The sequence below is a fragment of the Paramisgurnus dabryanus genome, chromosome 20 (assembly GCF_030506205.2).
Source record: "Paramisgurnus dabryanus chromosome 20, PD_genome_1.1, whole genome shotgun sequence".
Classification (NCBI taxonomy): domain Eukaryota; kingdom Metazoa; phylum Chordata; class Actinopteri; order Cypriniformes; family Cobitidae; genus Paramisgurnus; species Paramisgurnus dabryanus.
Window position 1 is genome coordinate 27,157,707 of NC_133356.1, and position 26,944 is coordinate 27,184,650.

Consider the following 26,944-nt stretch of genomic DNA (forward strand, 5'->3'; position numbering starts at 1 on the left):
AATCTCTCTGATCTTTAGGTTAGGTTGGAAATCTCTGTTTGTCTGACTTGTCCTTACACAACAGGCTAACAACCCTGTTGATCTCATTAACTCTTTCCCCGCCAGTGTTTAAAAAAAGTTGCCAGCCAGTGCCAGCATGATTTTAACAAAAGTTTCATGCCTTTCAGAAAATATACTTCTTTTAATATATAAACATAAAATATATCAAATGAAAGATGCTTTAAAAAAAAGTTGCATCCTACCTTTATTTGTTCTCTTTTTATGAACTCTCAAATATGGGTAGATTTCTTTAAAAGTACCAAATATTTCAGAACAAATCTTTTCAGAAAATTTCAGAACAATGCTCAAAACATACACAGAGTTCGCCCTAAGGGAATACTTCCAGGTTTTATAAGTTGGGTAAGAGTGCCACCTGGTTGATAATAGTGGAAATACATATTGCCGTTATTGACAGAGAAGTGTTTACTCTTAACTCGTCAATGGTGGGGAAAGGGTTAAAAACCCTTGCTATGAGTTTACATGATTTAATCTCTGTGTGTTCTTGATCAAAACATTACATTTGCTGTAGCATTTCTTTTTAAAGAAGTGAACAAATGTTAATGTATTTAAATGTTGTTAAGCCAAAAGTAAGCATGTTCTCAATGTAAAATCAAAAAGGGAAATGACAATCCGGAGGCTGTTGGCGCCATCTGCAGACATTTGTTATAATACATAATGTTTGGTTTTATTCCATATATTTTTATGTTTTTGTTGAATAAAGCCATATGTTTACTTGGTTTTGATACTTTATTTATTGCTCACTCAGGTATATTTTTATTACCCAAAAATATCAAATTACCAAAATAACTGTAATGACGGTCCTATTTTAGTTAAAACATTTCAAAATTATGTGATTTCAGTTGAATAAAAGACTTTCTGTATTTAAATGTTATCATTGAGGATTTCATAAGTGTAAAAATGTTGTGTAGGAGAGACATCACTAGTATGCAGTATACAAAAACATTACGAAATAAAGTGTCATGTATTTAGTGTAAGCTCCTCTTACACTTCAATAGCAGAAACCCACAGGATCTCTTAGAACTATAAATGAAATTAAATCCTAATTTCTAATGACTACTAAATCGAATGACTTCAAAATGTGTTTAGTTTGACAACAGTAGTATTTAAGTCAACACTAAATACTGACTTTTACCCGAAGAAGCAATTTTTTAGTTTTTTTACATTTTGTGTACATATTTCCTGTATTTTCTGATTGTTCTTAATAAAAAAAAGTGTAAAATAAAGCTGGTGGTGGCCAAAGACATTTGTACTGTATATTAGCATTTATAAAGCCAACTGGATGATGGTTTCTGTCATTCCAAGTGGTTTGTAATGTAGCTTAACAGTTCATCATCTGTTCATGAATTCCTGAATGTCTACACATACAGTGGAGTCCAAATGTATGAGACCACTAGTTTTTTTATTGTGTTATTTTACTATATAAGAATCCAAATAAAAAACTATTGCAAAAATGAATTTAAGAATGTATTGAAATTTTCTATTTAATGACGCCATGAATTAGACTTCCCAAGTTGGTTCATTCTTTCGGACCTCACCGTAAGTACTGATCTACACTTGTCTGTCTGCATGTTTATGAGTAACAGGGTGGACACATTTTTGCTAACAGACGGAGCAGTCTGTCAGCTTCAATAACATCACAGCCCAGATTTCCCATAATATCTGTACTCCCATTGGACTCAGTCAGGACTGCGTGCTGAAATAAAGATTTGCTTCTATTCCATCTACTATGAAAACACATCTTCACTCATCTCAAAACACTTATTCACTTATTGCATCTGTTCTTATTGTTGTAAAAGGCAAACCATCAAAAACACACACATATACAAACGCTCGCACATATAGACCTGACACCAACTCACCACGTGAAAATGATTTCACTTTTGCCAGTAATATCATAATTACTATAATCTATCACAGATGTTCAAGACATGAAACTATGGAGAAAGTGCAAAGCAAATGCACATTTTAAGGAAAAAAGATGAATTATAAACACAGTGGTTTGATTCAAATCATCTTGGTTAGGTCCAGAATAGACAAAGCTACAGAAATTCAGACAAAGACCCCCAGTGTTCAAATTCAGGGGGGACCTGCTATGTGCATTTGGGGAACCTTTTGAAGCACAAAAATATAAATTGGGGGGTCCCCTGGTTTTTATTCAAATTAAAATACTGTAATACTACAATAATTCTCATGCTGCACTGCCACAAAGCAATACTGTCCATTATTTGTCCAAATTACGCAAAATAAATGTATCCGAAAGATTTCTGTCTGAAATAAATGTAAACTCTCAAGTGCTCCTTACGCGGTTTTCTGTTTAAATATCCTCAATAATCTTTGACATAATTTAAACACTGTTGACCCCTCTGATCCAGAGCGATTTAAAGATTATAACTACAATTTATTATTTTTAGGTCAGTGACAAATATGTTTAGTATGCATGTGTTAACATACATCTTGAATATTGAAGATAATGCTACACTTTTTTTTATTTCCTTGAAACTTTCGTTATTGCTGTAATCTAATCTGCCGACATTTTTACACCACCGACACAATAAATGCATTTTAGCAATTGCAAACATTATATTTAAATTAAGTCGACAGGCGCAAAGCGACTTACAGTGCATTCAAGATATACGCAGTTTTCAGTATGTGTGTTCCTTGGGAATCGAACCCAGAGACCTTTGCATGGCTAATGCAATGTCATACGAAATGAGCAAGATCTCACACACATAAATCCCCATAACCTCAACAAATCACACACACATCAGGAGCTCACAGTTCACTGGAAAGTCAGTGAATAACTGTCTTATAAAATCACAAGTTCCTCTGATATCCTCAATGTCTTTAGTGGCCAAAAATAGCTGAGGTGTTTAAGCTTCTGCATTCCTTAAAAAAACACTTAAGGACTACAAAATCCCAAACTTCTCCTTTATAAGAGACTAGTAGCTGTAAAGAATAAGTATCCATGTGTCATGTATACATGCTCAGAAGATTGGGTGATGTAGATTAAGGAGGCGGAGCTTATCAAAGAGCCACTTACAGTGCATTTCCCATATCTGCTGTACTTGCGTCCCTTATCCGACACCGTGTAGAGGTAAATAAAGTTATCATGTGATCCCACCGCCAGCAGCGTTCCATCTGAGGAGAGCGAGGAACATGTTAACTCTTTCCCTGCAGGCTTTTTTTTAAGTTGCCAGCATTTTTGACCTAGGATGTTGTGTTTGTAGATAGCTGGCAAGATTTATAAAAACACAAACACACATCGCACTCACCGACAGAGTAGCGCATGACTGACAGCTGCTCGTTGCCATCCGTGTGAATGGCCACCAGGTCTCTCGTCTCTGCGTCCAGAACATACCACCTGAAACGCACACAAAATGACATCTGAGTCACAGGTAACCATTTTTAATGATAAATTCATGTACCATTAGATATGTCTCTAAAAAAAGTTGCAGAGATCACTTACTTCCCTGAGTGAGTACCAATAGCAATAACAGAACCACTCGGATGGAAGTCGGCACAGTGCCCGTGCTCCTAAAAACACAATGAACATCCCATCAATGCTGTCATAATTAAACTAAGGAACTCAGTTTATAAGTAATAATTAGGAACTCAATGAGATCAACTTTAATATACAAGCAGAATAGACTCTGTCATTGTAAATAAGCAGAAACACACAAACCTGTGATCACACATCAGTTTAATTTTATATTAATGCACAAAAGCGGACATAAAAGGTATTGGCTATTGCAGATCAATGCATATAAGCCAATTTCTTTTTCTTCCAGTGGGTGCTTGGCTTAGCAATGGTAACCGCTAGTGCACAATCACTTTGGAGAAAAGGTTGAAAGTGGCGCGTTTTTGGCATGTTTTTTATGCAGAATGTAAAGTGCTTCTTATTCAGATTATCCATCAGTGCATTGCAGATATTACAACTTGCGAGATCCATCAATCAGATGCATTTTGATTCAAATTAATTTTAAATAAATTTAATTAATAATTTAAATTAATTTTGGTGGGGCCCCTGAGCATCCGTGGGATTGGCACCTATGGATCAATGCATCCTCAGTGGACACAAGAACCAGTAGGAACTCTTTCTGAAGTAACTGAGAGTAATTTACAGTTTTATTTTGCTGTTAACTCTTTCCCCACCAGGTTGCCAGCCAATAGCAGCATATTATTTTATAATTTTCACAAAAGTTTCATGCCTTTCAGAAAACTATTTATTTTAAAATGAAAATATGTAAATATAAAAACATACAATATATAAACTGAAAGAAAAGACCCTTTGCTTTAAATTTATCACCTCTCAAATACGGTAGGTTTCTTCAAAAATACAAAATTTTGAGGAAAAAGCTGAGATCCATTTTTGTACAGGATTTTTGTAAGAGATCAGATTCAGAGCGTTCATCACAACATACACGAAGTTTCTACTGTTTTTGGATCAGTGGATGCTTAAGTGTTTTATAATTTGGATAAGAGCGTCACCTAGAGGATAATAGCGAAAATATTAATCACCGTAAAAATTAGCAATTTGCAGGGAATTGTTTCTCTTAATTGATGAGATAACTTGTCAATGGCAGGGAAAGTGTTAAATGCATAAGGTTTGCTTTAGATTATCAGTCCTTTTTGGAAGGGTTTGTAAACCATTGCACCTAATCTGGTATGGTTTTTTATGCTTATTTGTTATTTTGTGTTGTTTGCTTGATTGTGAAAGTTAACTTTGACCCATCACAGACAAGCAGAACACACATATTGCCGCTGTCATTCCAAAAGCTCGTATATCCACACTTTTCCACAATTTTGCTAATATTAACCAATAAAAAGTGCTTGTCAACTTTTAAAAGCACAGTGTTTCTTCGGTTTCTTGAAAAGAGTGAATTTGGACAAACAAGCTTTCGGAAGGACATAGATGAGATTTGTGTGTGTTTCTTGATGTTAGCAGAGTCCGTGTCCCTTACATCCAACAGTCTGGTCCATTCCAGCGCGTGGTCCATTGAGTTCCAAAGACACACCTGTCTGTCCTGAGCACAGGTGAGGAACAGGTCCTTGAAGGGATGGGCAGCCAGACCCCACAGTTCATCTGTATGTCCCTGTGAATACACACAGCCATGAAACTACAGCTCAGACAGCAAATGAACATCTGAAAACATGTTTAAAGGTCACATATGGTCAAAAGTGAAATTTTGTGGCTTTTTTCATGATAACTGAGGTCTAGGGGCTATGTAAGTACCATATAAGTTTCAAAACAGTCATTTAAGAGTCAAATTCACACAGCCTGCTTGAAGTAGCTGTGAGTTAAAACGGTTCGTTTGTACTTCCGTGAATTTGCTACGTCACCGAGAGACAGGAGACAGGGGTAGCTGCAGCTTGGAGCAATGGGCGTGGCAAGAGGTAGGGGCGTGGCAGGAGGTAGGGGCGTTGTAAGAGGTTTCTCATTGGTCAAAGGAGCTTCCTCCTGGCAACTGCGTTGGCCAATCAGCCGTAACCGTAGTTATACGTTATTCCTTTAGCTAAAAAGAAATCGTAATTTTCTTTTGAAGGAAAGAAGAACATGGATATAATACATGTGCGATATAATTTGATGGTCTCTTTGCTTGACGTCTTTCCAGCTTCAGGGATTATTTAATTGTTGTTGACAGATACATGTTACAGTGAGAAAAATTAATGACTGCATTTGCATCGAAGACATCCGAGTCGGCGATTTATGTCGATGTCCCTTCTGTGCTCTCAGTAGACCTTGTGAATATCGCAAGAAACAAAGCCATTAGCAAAGCCACAGATTTCGCGCGGTTCGCCATGAAGGGGGTCACTGTGCGTTCTATTTAGATAGAGAGTTTGATGGCTTCTGTTCGAAGGAATGAGTTTTGAACACAAGAACACAAGCCTTTGATGACAACTTCAATTGACGTTTCAAAAAAAAGTATTGTAAAAATGACTGAATAAATGTTTTTTTTATTAAATGGTGTTTGTTTTGCTTAATTGATTAATGTCACTTAAAAGAAGTTTATTAAACCGTTTTTACATAATTTAATAATTATATGGTGAGTGTTTGATCAAACACGTATATGCCTTTATACAGCCAAAACATTTGCTGTACCATTTTTATAAAAATAACTTTACTTTTAGTTTAGAGACATTTTTATCTTTAAAATAATAATTTGTTTTTTAATGATTTTTTATTTTATTATTTAGTTCAAATACAGACATTTCAAGTATAATGCAATAAAAAACGATGAATACAAAGCAATACAGCTCAAAATGTGTCAATCGGAGAATAACAAGTATAACATGAAAAATACAAATGAATACAAAAATAAAAGTTTATGAATCAAAGTAGTTATAGATATTTTCAAAAACTTTTTGTTTTGTGATCTCATGTTTGAAAGGGTTTCCAAGTATACTGCGAGGTCTTATAAAAGTTAATAAAGGAGGGTTTCTTTTATTTGTGTATTATGCATATAAAACGTCGACAAAATAATTTAATTATATAATTTTTTCCAGAAAAATATGGGTTTTGGAAACAAAGTAAAATGTCATGAGGTTCTAAATTCTAATACTGGGAAGTTCTATTTTAGGAATACCTATCTTGAAGTCAGTCCAAAATGAAATAGAAAAGGGGCAATACAAAAATAAATGTTTAATATCTTTAAGTGATGTTTTACAAAAAGTGCATTTATTATCACAAACATTATGAATGTTTTTAATGATTGATCCTGAAAAAAGTTGCGATGGTGATGACGTCATGTAACCCGCGTTATACAGAAGGTGTCGAAGGTAACGTACTTTTGAATGTATTCTCAATATCATTATTGTTATTTTTACAGTGAAAGAAATGTATTTTGTATAGTGTTATATATGCAGCTAAATGTTGTGCTATATGAAGAGTTGCCATTAGGTGGCAACAGTGTTCTATATTAGAGTGAGTTCTGTACTGAATAAAGCAGTAAAAGAAGTGAGTGAATCAGCAAACCGCGTGTGAGTGTTGCTCTGTGTGTTACGATAAAATTGTTTATATACATACATCAGCAAGCAACATAATATATAGTGATTAAGTTTATGGCTCGCTTTTATGTGGATCAGGAAGCTTTTCGCGTCCAATTGAAAAGACCTTACGGCACGCCCCATTCCTCGTGGCACGCCCCGTTTCTTTCCGACCTCTTGCCACGCCCATTGCTCCAGCCTGCAGTTACCTCTACTTGTCTCAAGTAGAGGTAACTGCAGGCTGGAGCAATGGGCGTGGCAAGAGGTCGGAAAGAAACGGGGCGTGCCACGAGGAATGGGGCGTGCCGTAAGGTCTTTTCAATTGGACGCGAAAAGCTTCCTGATCCACATAAAAGCGAGCCATAAACTTAATCACTATATATTATGTTGCTTGCTGATGTATGTATATAAACAATTTTATCGTAACACACAGAGCAACACTCACACGCGGTTTGCTGATTCACTCACTTCTTTTACTGCTTTATTCAGTACAGAACTCACTCTAATATAGAACACTGTTGCCACCTAATGGCAACTCTTCATATAGCACAACATTTAGCTGCATATATAACACTATACAAAATACATTTCTTTCACTGTAAAAATAACAATAATGATATTGAGAATACATTCAAAAGTACGTTACCTTCGACACCTTCTGTATAACGCGGGTTACATGACGTCATCACCATCGCAACTTTTTTCAGGATCAATCATTAAAAACATTCATAATGTTTGTGATAATAAATGCACTTTTTGTAAAACATCACTTAAAGATATTAAACATTTATTTTTGTATTGCCCCTTTTCTATTTCATTTTGGACTGACTTCAAGATAGGTATTCCTAAAATAGAACTTCCCAGTATTAGAATTTAGAACCTCATGACATTTTACTTTGTTTCCAAAACCCATATTTTTCTGGAAAAAATTATATAATTAAATTATTTTGTCGACGTTTTATATGCATAATACACAAATAAAAGAAACCCTCCTTTATTAACTTTTATAAGACCTCGCAGTATACTTGGAAACCCTTTCAAACATGAGATCACAAAACAAAAAGTTTTTGAAAATATCTATAACTACTTTGATTCATAAACTTTTATTTTTGTATTCATTTGTATTTTTCATGTTATACTTGTTATTCTCCGATTGACACATTTTGAGCTGTATTGCTTTGTATTCATCGTTTTTTATTGCATTATACTTGAAATGTCTGTATTTGAACTAAATAATAAAATAAAAAATCATTAAAAAACAAATTATTATTTTAAAGATAAAAATGTCTCTAAACTAAAAGTAAAGTTATTTTTATAAAAATGGTACAGCAAATGTTTTGGCTGTATAAAGGCATATACGTGTTTGATCAAACACTCACCATATAATTATTAAATTATGTAAAAACGGTTTAATAAACTTCTTTTAAGTGACATTAATCAATTAAGCAAAACAAACACCATTTAATAAAAAAAACATTTATTCAGTCATTTTTACAATACTTTTTTTTGAAACGTCAATTGAAGTTGTCATCAAAGGCTTGTGTTCTTGTGTTCAAAACTCATTCCTTCGAACAGAAGCCATCAAACTCTCTATCTAAATAGAACGCACAGTGACCCCCTTCATGGCGAACCGCGCGAAATCTGTGGCTTTGCAAATGGCTTTGTTTCTTGCGATATTCACAAGGTCTACTGAGAGCACAGAAGGGACATCGACATAAATCGCCGACTCGGATGTCTTCGATGCAAATGCAGTCATTAATTTTTCTCACTGTAACATGTATCTGTCAACAACAATTAAATAATCCCTGAAGCTGGAAAGACGTCAAGCAAAGAGACCATCAAATTATATCGCACATGTATTATATCCATGTTCTTCTTTCCTTCAAAAGAAAATTACGATTTCTTTTTAGCTAAAGGAATAACGTATAACTACGGTTACGGCTGATTGGCCAACGCAGTTGCCAGGAGGAAGCTCCTTTGACCAATGAGAAACCTCTTACAACGCCCCTACCTCCTGCCACGCCCCTACCTCTTGCCACGCCCATTGCTCCAAGCTGCAGCTACCCCTGTCTCACTTGAGAGACAGTCGCCGCCTTCAGTCTCCACCCCGAGCACTGTCCACCGTCCACTGCCCCACCCCCTTGTTGCTAAACAAACTCCATCACACCACGTGAGAAAATGCTGTTCAATTGATGGATGTCAGGAAACTAAATCATTGCAAAGGCTTCTGAAAACATTAATATACGAGAACAATGGCTAATATTCATTTAATTAGAAATTCCTCAATAATTAGTTCAACTTTAGCCGTCTGATCTAAACATTTCACAAGTGACTGCTTCGGTGTGGCAGTTCAATGCTGGTTTCTACATGAATCTACTCATCAAAGATGTTGCAGTCCTTTGTTGGATCCGACCTTAAATCCACAACCCGTAAGTAAACACATATTAAGCAGGGCTGCACGATAACTTGCACGCGATTGTCACGCGAATCTCGTCGTTAGTAAAGCGGCATCACCTGCTCTCAGAACCGGCTGCCGGTTGCCGCTTCTGAAAGCAGCTGATGGTGATTTACTACTAATCAATGAACCGGCTTTACTGAAGGGATGCACGAGACAATCGCATGCGAATTATCAGCAGTCCTAACTTTTAAATTACATTATGAAGCCAGAGAAAACTGAAATGATATATTGTAAACAATTATGCAACGCTAACGTGTTTGCTAACTAGATGCTAAAGTGTTGTTTTGTAACGTTAAAGTCTTTGGTAGCCACCGGTTTTGATAGAATATCTGTTGGAAATCAGACGTTGTTTGTTTTCTTAAGTTACAGACACAAGCCCTTTTGGTGTCTGTTTGTTTATTGAGTTAAACATGGTAAGGTTAAAATCTCTTAGTCTCTGTGTCTATTGGTTTACTAACCTAACATTTAGTGTCCAGAAACTAACACTTAGTGTAATTCCATGGGTAACTTTATTTCAACTGCGTATTTCACTCATAAAATAACAGGCCTATCAGAAGAGAGGCTCATGAATATTACTATTACATGCCAAAACGACTTGTTTTTAGCAGAGCTCCTGAAAGAGGAGCTGTAAAAAATATATAGAGATTGTTTTTGGTACTTAAACAGCAAATATATATTCTTAAGGACATCATAACTTAAAATAAAACTCTAGAAAGCCTAAAAATACGTGACCTTTAAAGGTGCCAAAGAATGCATTGAAATAATATGTTAGATTGATCTCTGATATCTACATATGTGGCTTTATTAAGTGCAAAAATTAGAGACAGTTTTCCATGTCCATTTACAACCCTAGGATTTGCCTTTAGAATGAAATGGTCTATTTTTACCTTATTTCAAAGGGGCATGAACAGTGTTGGGGGTAACGCATTACAACTAATGTGCATTACATAATAATATTACTTTTCTGAAGTAACGAGTAAAGTAACGTATTACTTTATAAAAGTACACATTATTATTTGAGTTACTTTTTCAAAAAAGTAATGCAAGTTACATTTTTAGTTTAATTAATTTGATAAAAAAATGATGTACTAAATTAAACTACACATAGGGCGTTTTCACATTAGCACTTTTGGTGCGCACCCGGGTTCGATTGACATCAGAGTTCGGTACATTTGGATGATGTGAATGCTGTCTTCCGAATTTGGCTGCGCACCCGCGAAACGTACTCGAGTCCGCTTAAAAAGGGTGGTCTGGGGTTCGTTTCATGTGAACTCCAGATCGGTTCGCTGCTAATGTGAGCGCAATCGTACCAAATCGCGGAAGTGAACCACTGTTAATTACGTATTATATGGAATTTCCCACCAAAACAGACGTGTGTGTTTGTGTGCGTGCACTTACCTTGACAACAAAATGCATAGAATGCTTGCTTGACTTTTGTTCTTATTTTTTTAAACCTTTGGTTTTGTTTTCAAAGAAATAATACAGAAACGCACTTGCGTCTGTCTGCCCCAAACATACTAAAGTCGTTTCGATGACAACGGGCTGTCCGCCAACGTCAGTTTTTGCAGAGGCATTCAGAAATCATCGCTGCGTCCAAAATCGCCTACTTCCATGCAAAGAGTACGAGAAGTAGTGCTTTTCGCCTACTATATAGTATGGAAGTATGCGGTTTGGGACGCAGCCCATCTTTTGTCGTCGTCTCGTTTGCAGCGGTTACCAAGCAACATGAGAACGCGCCGGCTGCAGCTTGATGATGCAAGCGTACCGCGGTTCGGATGCAAAAATAATATGTGAACACAGTCCATGGGGGGCATGGGGAGGGGGGAGCAATCGAACTCGGGTTCGGACCAGGCAATCGCACCAAATGTGAAACCGTCCATAGTCACATTATGCACTCTATGCGTACACTCCTGTATGGGAATAGTTTGAGTCAGAAACTGAGATGGCAGACCAAAGCTTGACATTTTTGTGATAAAATATGCAGAACTTTTCAGTCATAAAAAACACCTGCAAAGCCTGAAAGAGATCAAGCCTCAGACAAGAAAAAGTAACGTAAAAGTAACTAAAAAGTAACGTAAGCATTACTTTCCATTGAAAATGTAACTAAGTAATGCGATTAGTTACTTTTTTTGGGAGGAACTTAATATTGCAATGCATTACTTTCAAAAGTAACTTTCCCCAACACTGGTCATGAATAATAATGTTGAGCTCTGCTCTGATTGGCTGTTTCACAGAGCAGCTCTTTTGAGTAGCTCTGTGTGTGTGCTAACAGACCTATTATTTTTGAGCCTGTATCAGACGAAGGAATAATCATTTAGAAATTGTCAATGAATGTATCTGAGTGGTAAGTTTGTGGTTTTTTTTCAGTACAGACCTGTAAAACGTAACTGTAATGTCAATAGTAGAACTTCAGCCTAAACGCATTAATTAGCATACAGCGCCAACTCATAGATATGTACACTAGATGTCGCCTTGGCTAGGGCAGTTCATTGGAACGAATGCGTCAAATAGAGCCAAGGGGAGCCCTGTATCAGCGTCATTGTAGGCAAAAATATAAAATTGTCATGAATGCATTTTCATGTTTTTTTTTGTTTTGTTTTTTTTCGTACAGTCAGAAATGTATTTAGCATTGAGTCCAGAAAAAAATTAAGTTTTGCTATTATGAAAATCTACTTTTTCTAACAATAAGTAGGCCTAACATCCATACGCAGCACAAAACTCCAGTATGGTCCATGAATTCGAAGTACAGGCGAAGATAGTAGCATTACCTCACTACGTCTTATGACAAGACCCCTGTTTCAAGATGGCGGCGGTTTTTACGCATGATTAGAACCCCAATGCGACATCTAGTGTATATATCTATGGCGCTAACTCAGCAGTCACAACTTTGTTTTTAGCATTGTAACAACATTGTACTTAAATTATTGTGTAATTTAAGATGTTGTGGGTGTACATCTTGACTGTGAAATCACAGTCGGTGTTAGGTTGAGATTGGCCTGTTTTCCAGCAGTCTTTTGCATGCACAAGGTTTACATAAAGAGGAAACAATCGTGATGTGTCATTACCATGTACAGAACTCTTATTATTCATCTATGCCAAAATAAATACACTTTAACATTATATGGCACCTTTAATACAGTCTAGTTTTGTGTATGTTTGTATACGACCGCACAGTTCTGGCTTACCTGCACCTCCACCTGAAATCCATCGTTGAAGGTGCCCCTAAGGACAAAGTTGCGAGATGTGCCCACCAGAACCTGCTCGCATTTACCCTCAGCTACAGCTCGAATAGTTCCATACTGATCTGGGACCTAATGGAAAATACATTTTAGGATGTATTCATTCCCTATGAGAGGTTTTTTAAAATAATATCTCATGTAATGCACTAGATTCAGACATTCTCTTATGGACATTCAACAAAATAAAATACACAAAACAGAGACTCGATCAATATAACAAGTTGTTGAATCATGCATGTGTGTGTTCGTGTGAGCTTTGCCTCTATTTCTCTCTCTGGATTGAGGTCATGGTCCCACAAAATGATCTTGTGGTCTTTGCCGCCTCCTGTGAGCAGAGTCCCATTCCTCATCTGACACAGTGTAAACACGCTGCCATCATGAGCCTTAATCTGACGACTTATCTGAAACGCTCCTGTGGGGAGACGGGGGGTGTTAGTTAGACAGATGGAGAGTAACTTACACACAACTTCTGGGAAGAGAAAACCACAAATGTCTCTCTTGGTTAATGTGGTTTTTATGCCAGACTGTTTTGCCATTGGGGATGTGAGAGGGCTTTTAGGTTTGTGTGTGCGTAAAAGAAAAGCTTTGAGATATCTTTGCCAGTGAGGCCAGACGCCTATGTGTGTGTGTGTGATGGTGCATTCTGGGAATTCCTGTAGATTATCACTCCTCCTGCAATAATACTGATGGCTCTGCTGCTTGAAGAGAGAGCCAAACCGAGAGAAAAATAGATCTCAGGAGTGCTGAACCAGTCCCGAGACATACACACTTAATCGCACATCATTTCTCAAACAGAGATCTTTGGGTGTGTGCGTGTGTCGCTCGACATTCTGACATTACACACCGAATTTCAAGGGAACACACCTGCACGTCAACAGTTGCATGGTATCTGTAATGCACACAGATGCACAGACCGGATATGAACTAGACAAGGCCAGTTCAGAACACAACATATGCAAAATGATTTAAAGTAGAGAGAAAGACATGAATTTAAGAGGCGGTGAAGTGAACTGTGAGCATAGCAGTCAACATGTAAGATTTAACACAAGGGTTTGGGTTAAGTGTGAATTGGTAAGTACCTGCTTATCCTTCTTATTTTATTGAAGTGCCCTGTATGTATCCGGCATTAAGTCTCAAGTGGTCAGGGCTAAGTACAAACCGACCGCAAAACCACAAGTGTAAATGCTTAAACCATGTCGAAACCAGACTCATTACAATATGCAAAGGGTTCGTCCTCAGACTGAAGGTAAAACTGAGATGCAACATGACACAGTCACAGCTTATAAGAAAATAGTTGAATTTTGAACCAATCAGATGTCACCATGGGCAGGACTTTGACACTGTGTAAAAAAAAACTAATATAATCAAAGTCATTTGTTAATGCCTATTTCTGCTTTGGAAATAAATTGTGTAACACATGGAGGAGCTTTTATAGCTTGACGCTTTATCACGTCACATCTGGTTAAGACGCAGTGTAATCTTATCTGTGAGCATGACTCATGGGTGAATATCTGGCTGGAAATGTGTTAATGATTTAATCAAGCTGACATTAGAAATCAGCACTTTTTTTTCAACAAATTAAAAAAGCACTCCACAGGCCACAGCTGTCTTTATATTGTTCATTGTTTTTGGTTTAACATGTTATCTGTGAAGCTGCTTTGCATCAATGCACAAGTGCTACAGAGTTGCAAGGAAAACTTTGACATTGTAGTGCTTACATTATCCTGCAGGGGGTGCTATATTATGAAACTAAACAGGGCTTGCATGCACTGAAGGGGGTAAATAAAGGAGAAAATAAATAAACCAGCCGAACCTGGCAAGGTTTCAGCCTGTGGTAAAGCCAATCCAGTTCAACAGCATGCCAGTGAAAATCATTACCAGTCAGGATAAAACAATCTGTCAGTTGTGCACAGTTGCAGGCAAACACACACACACACTCATATGCAAACACACACACTCACATGCAAACGCACTTTCGCATGCAAACACATATATGCTTCAATGAAAACACACACACACACACACATATTCTAGTAAAACACACACAAATGCAAACACACACACACACACACTTGTATGCTAACAAACTTAAATAAAAATATGCACACAACTGCAAACACACGCACACACTTGCATGCAAACACAATTTAAGGCTCCGACTGCCAAGTCTTCATAATCACTCGCCATCACACTTAAAAAAAAATTCAATTTATTGTCCCTACTGTGCTTCTGTGACAGACACATTACTGAACACAATCAAGCTTACACATCCATCAAAAGAGTAGAAATACTAGTAATGATACCAGTCTTTCCACAGTATTATTACCACCAAGTATCGACAAGTATCTAACTGACAGAAGGTGCCCATCAAATGCTTGCAATGCATATTTGCGGTTCAAAAGCATGTGAGGTATTGATGTACACAGTTGGCTTTGTCTTAATTTAAATAATTTACATTTCAATTAATACCTTACTTTTTAAATAAAGCAGTCGGTTTCTGCTATAATATAATCAATTGTGTCATGACTCATATTTTATTACTATTGGTATCATCAAGTACTATAATTCTTTTGCACATGGTACATTTACTGTGTATAATGGATTACATCTAACCACAGAATGCTGAATATGATGGAAACAATGAGAGGAATGATAATGTGAAGGCAGGGCCTAAAACTAACTTTTTGCCACACCTGCTGACTTGAGAAAATTTACCAGCCATAAATATTTTTAACTAGCCATTAAACTGCTTTTTCAAACTAAATCTCCAATAACTAAACATATTAAAATAATTTGATGCAATAAGACAGATAATGATCAACTAACATTAACAAAGATTGTAAATTCATGCTAGCTAGGTTGATATACTGTATGCCCTTTAGTCACCCTCTTTTTTTTTACCACCATTCCTATTTCCAATCACCCTTCTCACGAATCTGTATTCACATACAAACCAGTCTCTCTAATTTATGTAGGCATTGACATTTCGAGCACTCTCGTGAGTTTGTAATGTCACACATTGTGTTTCCGTTTTGATGGAGTTTGAATTCTCGCAACGCTGCACAGATTGACCGGATTATGATGTGGAAGTACAGCGGGAGTGATTCATAAGCACTGTTCTCAAGTCGTTCTTTCTATACCGATTGGTCTGTGCAGCTTTTTTGGCATGTGTCAATTTTAGGCCCTGTGTGAAGTTATGCGGTAGTATGTGATTCTAGCATGATATCAGTGAAAATAATGTGGTCACATGTGTGATCTGATTTACCTTTGGGTCCTTTCCCTGGTGCTGGTTCAGCTGTGCTACGGGTCCATATCAACATTATTCCTCCTGAATCTCCAGTCAAAATGTCTCCATTATTGAGGAAAGCCAGGCACTGCACAAATTTTGGCTTCTCATATTTCTGTCATAAACACACAAAAAAGCAGGTTGGATAAATACTTTACTAGTATGAATCAGTTTGAACAGATTTGTATAATTAAAAAATGTGCCTCAAAGTTGTGATGCGATTAAAGTTTATATCACTGTTATTATTATACACTGAGTTTTGTCTTAAAGGGGACGTCACAATCATTTTTTAAGATGTCAAATAAATCTTTGGTGTCCCCAGAATATTCCTGTGAAGTTTTAGCTTAAAATACCATATAGATAATTTATTATAACATGTTACAATTGACACTTTGTAGGTGTGAGCAAAAATGTGCCGTTTTGGGTGTGTCCTTTAAAATGCAAATAAGCTGATGAAATTCAAACACTGATCACAATGATGGTAGTTTGATGCAATTCAAACTCAATTGTGCTTGTCAATTATTTCTTACTGTGGTTGGATAGTGCAGATTAAGGGGTGGTATTATTATAATAAGAGCTCCTTATGACATCAAAAGGAGAGCCAAATTTCAATTACTTAATTTTTTACGTGCTTGCAGAGAATGGTTTACCAAAACTAAGTTACAGAGTTCATCTTTTTCACATTTTCTGGGTTGATAAAAGCGCTGGGGACCCAAACATAGCACTTGAACATGGAAAAAGTCAGATTTTCATGCCATGACCCCTTTAATTGGTCATTTTGAACGTTGACAACATTTTAATATTTTGATGAAGTTTGTCAAGATATTCTAATGAACACTTGATTTACATTTTTGATGCCTTTATCCATATAAACACTAAAATTGTATTAAACATCTCCAGCTAGTTACTTGTCAAAGGCATAGTTTTGGGGTGACCTTGTATATGTGGTCGAATTAAACACAAAAATTATACACAACACGTGCAAAGTTTATAAAGATACAGCTTACGAAAACGACAACAAAAGACTATAACGATAAAAGATTAACAAATATTAATTGACTGATAAAATCGTAGTCAATATTTGCCTTTGTACTCGTGAGCATTTTGTGTCTCTATCAATTTTTTATATACATTCAAATAAAACTTGCATATATGCAATGGTTAGCTCTTTGCCAAATTAATTTGTGCAATAAATACCTTCAAAGTGTTTTATCCATTTTGTATCACACACCTCATATTTTGATGATTAAATCTCATCTGCTGGAGCTTTAAAAGCAAATACTGTACAAGGCCACTATTGTATACAAACGTGTGTTTGTCCTTACACCAAATATGCCTTGTTTGCGGGCAAGTGAGGAGCCGCTCCAGGTCCAGAAGAAGATATGAGACTTTCCACAAGTGACGATGGTGTTGGCGTCAGTGGGGTGAAACTCCACAGCTAAAACCACTTCATTAGTCGTCTGTAGCAACAGCCCATTAACAAATCCATTAAAACACAGAACAAAGCGGCAAAAGAGCAAGAGGTTATGTGAAAACAATACAATATGAAAACACATGAAATAGTGGAAAAAAAACTAAAATCAAAACTAGAAGAATAGTAGAATAGAAAATAAGACAAAGGAAGATAATGTATAAGTGTCCACGCACCTTAATTTCAGCAATTTTTGACTTTTTCTGCCAGTCCCATACAGTCAACATGTGTTCATTAGAGTCATCAATTACACTGAGGTGAGTGCCTGAATCCTGCACATACACAAAGAGCTTTGTTTATATGACATCTCATAGACTTTCATTAATTCATATTAAAATGATATATTCAAACCTAACCCTTAAAGAAACTGGTTGACTTAATTGGATTTTAAATAAATAAATAAAAAAAGTCTCTTTTTTGTACTAAGGACCACCTTTTTATATGTTTCATTATATATGCAAGGTCATTTAAAAGTATAGCCTGCATATTAAAATTCCTTAAAAGTAGGCCAGCATGATATTTGGGTAGACTTACATTGCAATATTTAGTTTTTGTATGTTGATTTATGAACATAATTGGACAATCTTGAATAGCTTGAATAGCTTTGTTTGAAAACAATTCACTTCTGCCTTGCAGTTCTTATGTAGCTGATTTCTTTCTGCCATTATTGAAATCGTTTTCATAAAGTGCAACACTGGCAAAAGCAACTGAAACAGTAAAAGATAAAAATGCTCTGTATGTTCTGCGATCGTGATGTCTATGCTGAAACTCAATATTGTGCAGCCCTACTTAAAAGAGACAAAAAATGGCACTTTAATTTGTTACATCACTGACGACTTTTTAGATACAGATTACAGATATGAATAAAATTATAAAATTCCACACTGGCATGCATTAAAACCTATTAGTACTTAGTTATGAAATATGTATCTTTCATCAACCATCTTTCATCAACCACTTATAGCAACTATGAGCTTCTTATACAGTAGACTAGGGTCTGCTTATTTAAGCAAGCGTATACAGTATGTGTGTTTATGTTTAAGCAGTACCAATGTGCAAGGAGAGACAGAATGTGCATGAATGAGGAACAGTCATTTCTTGCTGACTAGATGGTCAGTGGGACATTTTGTACCTAACTGAAACAATAGCAGTAAGACCCATAAACCTAATTTTACGAGTCTAATAATTACTGTACTAACACACACCCATACAGTTAACTGGAAGTGATGTATTTCCAGTTATAAAAAGGGTTGTCCAGTCCTTGATTCATAGCTGTTTTAATTTATGACAAACGTTAAACACAGCAATCCTGGGTTTCGAGACTCAAAAACCCTTGCCAAAAATGCAAAGACCATATGTAATAATGGACCACAAAACACGCATGGGTAAATTTTTAGCAACAATACATTGTATGGGTAAAAATTATAAATTTTTATGCGAAAAATCATTCAGATTTTAAGATCATTTTCCATGAAGATGTTTTGGACATTTTGTACCTTAAATAAATATAAATAAAAATTATTTATCATTAGTAATTTGTGCAGGACTTCATTGGACAACTTTAGAGGTGATTTTCTCAATATGTTTTGCACCCTCAGATTCCAGGTTTTCAAATAGTTTTATCATCTCGGCCAAAAATTGTCCTATCCTCACAAACCATACATCAATGGAAAGCTTATTTATTCAACTTCAAGTGCATTTATTTAACTATAAATCTCAATTAAATAAAATTGACTCTTATGACTGGTTTTGTGGTCCAGCATCAAATATTTATCTAAAGCAGGCAGTTTAGTCTAACAGTGTAAGATTTCGATGCTAAACGAATCTATGTATTTTAAATGTAGCTTAAGAGACAGAGGACTTACGGCTTTAGAGAACGCAAGGGATCCCACTCCTCTCTCAAAGGTACCGAGACCAATGATTTGCAATGTGGACAAACTCACAGAATCCCATACTCTCACATGAGGCTGAAGCGGCTGCAGGGATCACAGAAAAAGATCAGAAAAAAGACAACATTGTTTTACTGCTAGTTTTCTACACAAAACACGGAAACAAAAAGAGAAAATGTTTTAATATTGGGTTCTCTGAAATGCTTGATTCTGATTGGTCAGTTGTTCCGACATTCTAAATTTTGTTTTTCTCATTTCTTACACGGCACTGTAAAATGCTTGATTCTGATTGGTCAGTCGTGACATTCCAAGGTATGTTTTTCCAAGATAACAACTGCCTGAAACTAATAACACACAGTAACCCAGATGCTGCAAATCATTTTGACAAGAACAGTTTAAGATTAAAAAAAGATTAAATATAAATATGTTTTTTAATAACATATATGACATTATCTTTACAAATGATTCAACCAAATAGTGTGTTTGTCTTATCTTAAAACCGAAAGTAACCAGGTTTTTTAGCAAAAGGTCTGCATTCCTTAAAAATGAGTAAGTAAAATATTTCAAATCAATATTTACCTTACTTATGAGTTAAATGATAATAATGCACAGGCTGCCGGTTGTTATCACAAAATACACTGCAAAAACTGACTTTCTAACTTAGTATTTTTTTAGTAGAAATATCTAAAAATTCTTAAATTAAAATGCTTTTTCTTGATGAGCAAAATGACCTAAAAAAAATAAGTCTAGTTTTTAGACAAAACTAAAACAAGCAATAATATCTGCCAATGGGGTGAGAATAAAATCTTGAAAAAAGATTAATTTTTTCTTAAACACTTAATTCAAGCTAAATTTTCTCACCCCATTGGCAGATATTTTAAGCACAAATTCACTTAAATTGTATATTTTTGTCTAAAAACTAGACTTATTTTTTAAAGGTCATTTTGCTCATTAAGAAAATGCATCCTGATTTAAATTGTTTTAGATATTTTGACTGAAAACAAGACAAAAATACTAAGTTAGAAAGTCATTTTTTGCAGTGTAAGCCATTCAGTGAGATCAAACAGTCGGGGGTTATTTCTGCGACAACATCCCACTGCCTATACATTATCCCTTACATAACAACCACTAAAACTGATATCACACTGCTCAGCCTGGTACTTGTTACATCAAATCAATCATTTGTGTCTGATTATACTCATGTGTTAAGTATTTATGTAACAGGCACATCCAAGCAGGTTGTTATCATACAATAAATGCCAGAATATTACAAAATTCCTCCCCTTCACCTCGGGTTCAAGATCACCCTGTCTGTATTCATTTTGCGATAACGGCAAGCTGGATGGATACCTTACTTCACAAACAGCATTTTGTACAACTGTTTTCAAGGCAAATGTATTTGCAAGTAAAAACAATTCAAAATCAAAATGTAAAAATACTATTTAATTTAAAAAAAACATTATAATATGTCATTATATGCCACGAATTGAGCACAGTTTACTGGGAATAACAAGAAAAAATAATAAGGAAAAAAATACTCATATTTGAGTAAATAGCGTGAGAACTGAAAAAAACAAAAATTTTGCAGGGATTAGCCTTGTTTGACATAAATAATGGCAATTAAAAGATTATCAATGTTGTAGCCTGTTTACTGCACCTTAGCAAAATCAGACAAATTATTTAATAATTTATTTACCATTGAAAGAAAAGAACAATTCAAACACACACACACCTCTACATAATTGTATATGTTATCATTACACCTCATTAAACACAGTTTAGTGCTTTATCACATGCAGATTATATAAGAGTGTATTAGTAAAACTCACCCTCCCATCCTTATCCACACCCGCAATCTGTCCTGTAGCGATGCGAATCTTATCCGGATGAATAGCAAGACTACACAAGAAACAGACATAAAGATTAATGTGAGAATATACATTCTGTGTGAAACCCAGTACAGATTAAACTTTTTTTTTAAAGCATAGGGTCTGTTCTTTTGATATTTTGTATGTTTATTTATTTAAAGAAGAACATTTTCTAGAAGGCATTAAACTTTTGTGAAAATCATAAAAATGCTGGTTCTGGCTGGCAATTTTTTTTTAAACGCTGGCAAGGAAAGAGTTAAATAAGAGCAATGTCTTAGCAGTGTCTGTGTCTTAGCAGTGTCTGTGGTACCGTGGTATAAGCGGAATAATTGACTCCAGTCCTTTAAATTATTTGAAATTATACCACGGGTCTGTTGAATGCTTTATTCTGATTGGCTGAGAAATGTTCCATGGGTGTTGATTATTTTTCTGTAAACCACACACCTAACTTGTCAAATGTCTAGGCACCAGAGCAATGTTTTTGGTAACCGGGTTATAAGTGGAATAATTGACTCCGGTCCTTTGAATTACTTAAAAATAATGCACACCCGCAGTGTAACGGCACTCTTATTTTCTAATAATTCAACGGTCCATCATCAATAACCACCTTGGGGGTGCATTATTTTTAAATAATTCAATGGCTGTTGTCAATTATTCCTTACATATGTTTTATGTGAAAACCCCAAAAGCAGAAAATATTTGAAATCGTACCATTTAACACAGTCAGTGTGTCCCAAGTAGTGGCGCTGTGTCCTTTCCTCATAGTTGAACAGCACGACCACAGAGGCGATGAAATAAACAATCTCACCAGTTGGAAGCAAATAGACGTTTGCACGGCAGTCACGCCCCCTGTACCCATATCTATCCAACTGAGTCAAGATCAGTCAACACAATAAACAGCTTATCCATCTTAATTGACTGAAAATCTGACATAGGCTTACTGACTTTCTCTTCTTACTGAATTACTTGAAATGTGATTTCATCTTATTAATAACATGTTAATCTTGCCAGACAAAAGCATGTGACATGTGAAAGGATACACCCACTCCAGCTTAAGTCTCTCTGAGGGAAGTTCGGTACGGACATCATCGTAATTTTCTACATCTGATGGGATGAACATCGTGATGGGTCGTCCCCGCATAAACATTTTTATGTAGTCTCCCTCTGTGGAGAAGTCAAAGGATGTAAAAAACATCTAAAACCAAACCAAAACTATTTTGTGTGAAGTACACCCTACTAATAAAAACTGATTCATTTTGTGGTAAACTGGTTATTTGCTAAACAAAACAGTTTTTTTCATTATAATTGCTTAGAAAGGTAAAAGCTCTTAATAAAATATTTAAAGGAATGTTCCAGGTTCAATACAAGTTAAGCTCCATCAGTAGTATTTATAGTATTTTGTGGTAACAGTTAGACACTTACAATGGAAGTACACCAGAAAACATGAGACTAGCAAGATTGGTAAATCTTCATGATATCCACATGAATACCAGAAAGATATTTAGACAGTTTACATGCTTCTTTGAGAACGAATGATTAAAACAACAGCTCAATTAATAAACATGTTTAGTTACTGAATAATTCATATACCATAAATGCAAAAGCTTTACAGTACATATGGCTTTTTTCTGCCATTGAAAGTGCACTGAAAGTGCAGAGTCCTGTAATCAACAATATGCCACAAATGCTTTCCACAGAGTTTTAATTTATACTGAACACAGGACATTCCTTTCTCATAATGCATATTGCAAATGCAGCTCTTGAATGAGTTAGTAAAGTTCACATGCTCTGAGCTCATCCAAAAACTTAAGCAAATCAAGAAAATCAGAAGCTTTGAGAAGGAACGTGCAGAAGAGCTACAGCAGAAACATCAGGGCGGTGAAGAGATAGGGCGATGGAGATATCCATTGTCATTATGTGCCATAATTCGACAGCTACAACACTTTAAATAGTTAAAATATAATACTTGACATTTCTGTGGCCTTGACCACAGATAATAAAGCAGTTTAAGTGGCAAAAAAATCTATTTAGTTAAAGATGGGGTGTATGCTGCATTCCCACACAAGGTAAACACTATATTGGCCCTATCATACACCCGGTGCAATGCGCGACACAAGTGTCTTTTGCTAGTTTCAACCCAGCGCAATTATCATTTTCATGTTTAGCGCCACATTGTTTATATACCAAATGCATTTGCACCCATTTTTGCGACCATGGGGGTTCTGATCTAAAAATAAGGTGTGTTCAGGCGCATTGTTGGCGCGTTGCTATTTTAAGGCAACTAAAATAGACTACGCCATTGACAAACTAAAACCTGCTCTAAAGTCAATGGTCACTAGTGTTTTTGTTATTTAATGAGCTGGTTAGAAATATGCGCCTATAAACGGGATGACAACGCGTGTTTGCTTATCACATACATGAATGCACAGCAGCACAAAAACACTTAAATATAAAAGATTAAAGGATTGAATGTGAAAGATTATTATTGAGTCTCTTGGACATAAATGTCTATTTATGAGACGTTAGAAGGCAAAAAAAACTGCTTCACCTGCAGCCTGGTAAGTAAATAAATGCTTTGCTTTAAACAAATGCCTCTGTTTTTAAATGTTTTTTTTTTTTTAAATGCTACCTCACGGATTTATTGTATATGATGACTCTGTACCTGTGGATATGATGAGATGAGAAACATTTTAATGTAATGCTTAAAAAAAACTAATGACGCTGTCCAAGTGCTGAAACGTGCGGAGAGCCGTTTGTAAATTCTTTATCTCATGTTTGTTACAAATAAAGTATTTTTATAGTACAAACCTTTTCTTAAATACTTGTAAATAATTTTTTTATAATATTGGATAGCCATACATTTAAAGCAATTCAAAGCCTGCTTTTTTACTTCCATGACTAAAAGAAAACGTGTTTTAAAGGTTTTAATCCAAAAAATATCAATTTCAATACAAGTGAAAAACAACATTTATTTAACATTAACCTTAAACTGGGGATCTTCTTCCTCTGCTTAGTTTTTCAGTTTACAAAGTCTGTAATCTAAATAGGGATTAGACATAGCGCCGGCGCAACTGGCTTTTAAAGAGGATGCGAGCTGAGACTCTCATTGGTTTATTGCATGTTATGCCCAAAATACTCCCATTACTAATTAAAAGAATATGAACAATCCTTTTCAACCGTGCGCTTGGCACACAAACCACTTTTCCGGTCCTTAAATTAGCAAAAGTGGATACGGACATGCCCATTTAGACCGTGTGCTGTGTGCTTTAGACAATGCGCTTAGATGGTTAAAATATCGCCCCATGAGACGTCCAGGATATACATCATAAAAACATGTCCAGGTAAAATGTCATCCTAAAATGGAATAAAATTAGGGTTTTAGCATTATGGATGATGGCAAATCACATTTTATTAGATTTGTTTTACTTAAAAAATAAAAAATATTTAGTATTAGGGTATGGGTGTTAATTATCATGAAAATATGAAGAGTTCAGATGCAAAAATTGCTAAACGCCACCTCAGTCAAAAATTTGATAATGATATTAACTGAATGCTATGGCACGTATTATACATACATCAAATACTTTTGAATTAAATTCGCTTAATCCCGCCCTCAGCAGAAATACAGCTTTTTAGGCAGACTCTGACTTAAAAAAAATGCAAATTAATATGAAATATTGTCAGACGCACTAAGTGGGTTTTGAATCTGAGCTCTTCGTATGTTCTAATCCAAACAAAGGTCCTAAAATAGGCTTTTTCCTCTAATTCAAATAAAATTTTTGTTATTTACGCTTTGTATTGTGTGGAAATATTCCGGACAGGTTTGTAAAACTTGTATAGCTCCGATATTTCATTACTTTAAATTCATTATCTTATGCTTTATAAGTTGTGCAACTAGTGTTGTGTGCACACTAAAACCGAATGTAATTATTTGCATGAGTAGATTACATACTAAATCAATGCAAAGATGCCAATAGATGCAAATTTAAATGATGTGGCATAAATTATGTGAATTGGTAATCGTGATTCTGCAAAATATTTAACTCAATTGTGTCTTCCTCACAAGGTAAAAAAGTTTCAATTTGCATGACACGCTATGCGGGCCAATCAGTAAAGATGCTTCCGGTTTGAGACGTTCAGTTTGAAATGGATGAGAGCATTTTCATTCGTGCAAGTGATGCAAAATAAGTCAAAAAATGTGTTATGTGCATACTTGCTTCGCTTGTGGTGTGCACACTCTTAAAGTCATTTATTTCAACTGAGTTGTGTAAATCAAAAAATAAATGAGCAATATGTGTGTTCTTCATTAGGCTTAGTATTGTTAAAATAAATAAAGAGAGAGAGAGATCAGCAAAGCAGAAGAAGTGATTAATCATCAATCTCTTAGATTGATCAACATGTAAAAAAGTGGATTAGTGTAAAGCAGGTTTGGGAAAGGGTTAACACGCGTTCGGCGGGTTCAGCCCTTCAAGTGAGGAAGGCCTTACCTTGGCTGTTTTTTTCACGAGTTGACATTTTAGCTGGGAATGGGGACAAAAATAATAATCTCTCAACAACACAAAGATGACACACATGAAACAGCTCTACTGCACTGTAAACCCGAACAGTACAATGTACTCATTTAAAATGAGTGAACTGAACTCAATACTGTGAAAAAGTTTATTGAGCTTAAAATTTTTATGTGTTTTCAACAAGTTCGCCATTTTAAGTTCCACAAACTCAAATAAAATGAGTCAAAGAACTCAAAAAATTTATTTATTACTTCCAAACGGAGTCATTTCAATACCACAGCCTCATTGTAACAAACACTGCAAATAAGTACAAACTTTTGGTGATTGTGATCAGTTCAATTTGCCAGGTTAGCTAAGAAAGAGTCTGGCACTGCAAATTTACTTCAGTTTAAAGTTAAATCAACACGATTGGTTGAGGAGGTTCCAGTTCCCAGCATGCTTTGCATGAGCCTGCAATACGAGAGCATTTTTTGAAATTAAGTGCTATTTTATGTGTTTTTTAGTAAAGAGAAAGACTAAATGGTGTTAAACATTTATTTATGTTGGAGATTTAGAATAGTTTGCTATTTTTTAGTTTTGTGGTTACCATTGTTCAGAAGTGTAGTGCCTGTGCATAGGCTGTAGGTCGGATACATGTTGGTTTATCATATAAACTATGATGACTGTGTGAAAGTCTGCACTGAGTTCAGTCTCAACACACTTTCAGTCATGAGTCACACGATCTATTTCTGTGACTTGTGAACAAAATTTAATGGTAAAAAGAGGTTTTAAGTGCGGTATACAAAAAATATTTATCGTAAACAGTCCTTATAATGAACAGTAGTTTTATGTATATTGTACTTGAAGAATTAATAAAATGAAGCGTAAACTTTTAAATTTGGGTTAACTGAAATTTTTTAAGTTATCTTTACTTAAAATTTTTGATGTTGGCTTACTTAAAAAAATTTATGTAATCAGTTTCAACAAAATTTTTGAGTACTCTGAACTTGTCGGGTTTTACAGTGTGACTTCACAGGACTGTCAAGCGTTCTTAAGATGGGTGTGATATTAAAAAGGTTTGGATAAGTAGGAACCACATGACACAGGAATGTAGTTATGTGTATATATGTTATAAAACTTCCTTTTACACAAGAAATGGGTGTTGGGCTGAGTTGTAGTTAGCCCAGGGTTAAATCCAG

General features: G+C 35.5%; 1 protein-coding gene across 4 annotated transcripts in view; it reads right to left on the reverse strand.

Annotated features, from left to right (window-relative positions):
* Positions 1-26,944, reverse strand: part of LOC135733287 (echinoderm microtubule-associated protein-like 4) — a 108,554-nt gene that overhangs the window by 7,496 nt on the left and 74,114 nt on the right. For 3 of the 4 annotated variants that reach the window (XM_065251728.2, XM_065251711.2, XM_065251738.2), the window contains 14 exons: positions 25,743-25,775; positions 22,296-22,419; positions 21,967-22,116; positions 21,217-21,286; positions 19,364-19,474; positions 17,675-17,770; positions 17,353-17,487; positions 16,007-16,142; positions 13,002-13,153; positions 12,688-12,813; positions 5,022-5,153; positions 3,527-3,594; positions 3,333-3,421; positions 3,101-3,198 (listed from right to left, as the gene is read on the reverse strand). In XM_065251728.2, coding sequence (XP_065107800.1) covers positions 3,101-3,198; positions 3,333-3,421; positions 3,527-3,594; positions 5,022-5,153; positions 12,688-12,813; positions 13,002-13,153; positions 16,007-16,142; positions 17,353-17,487; positions 17,675-17,770; positions 19,364-19,474; positions 21,217-21,286; positions 21,967-22,116; positions 22,296-22,419; positions 25,743-25,775 — 1,520 coding nt within the window. The remainder of the gene's footprint in view (positions 1-3,100; positions 3,199-3,332; positions 3,422-3,526; positions 3,595-5,021; positions 5,154-12,687; positions 12,814-13,001; positions 13,154-16,006; positions 16,143-17,352; positions 17,488-17,674; positions 17,771-19,363; positions 19,475-21,216; positions 21,287-21,966; positions 22,117-22,295; positions 22,420-25,742; positions 25,776-26,944) is intronic. The other variant, XM_065251720.2, reaches the window with a different exon arrangement.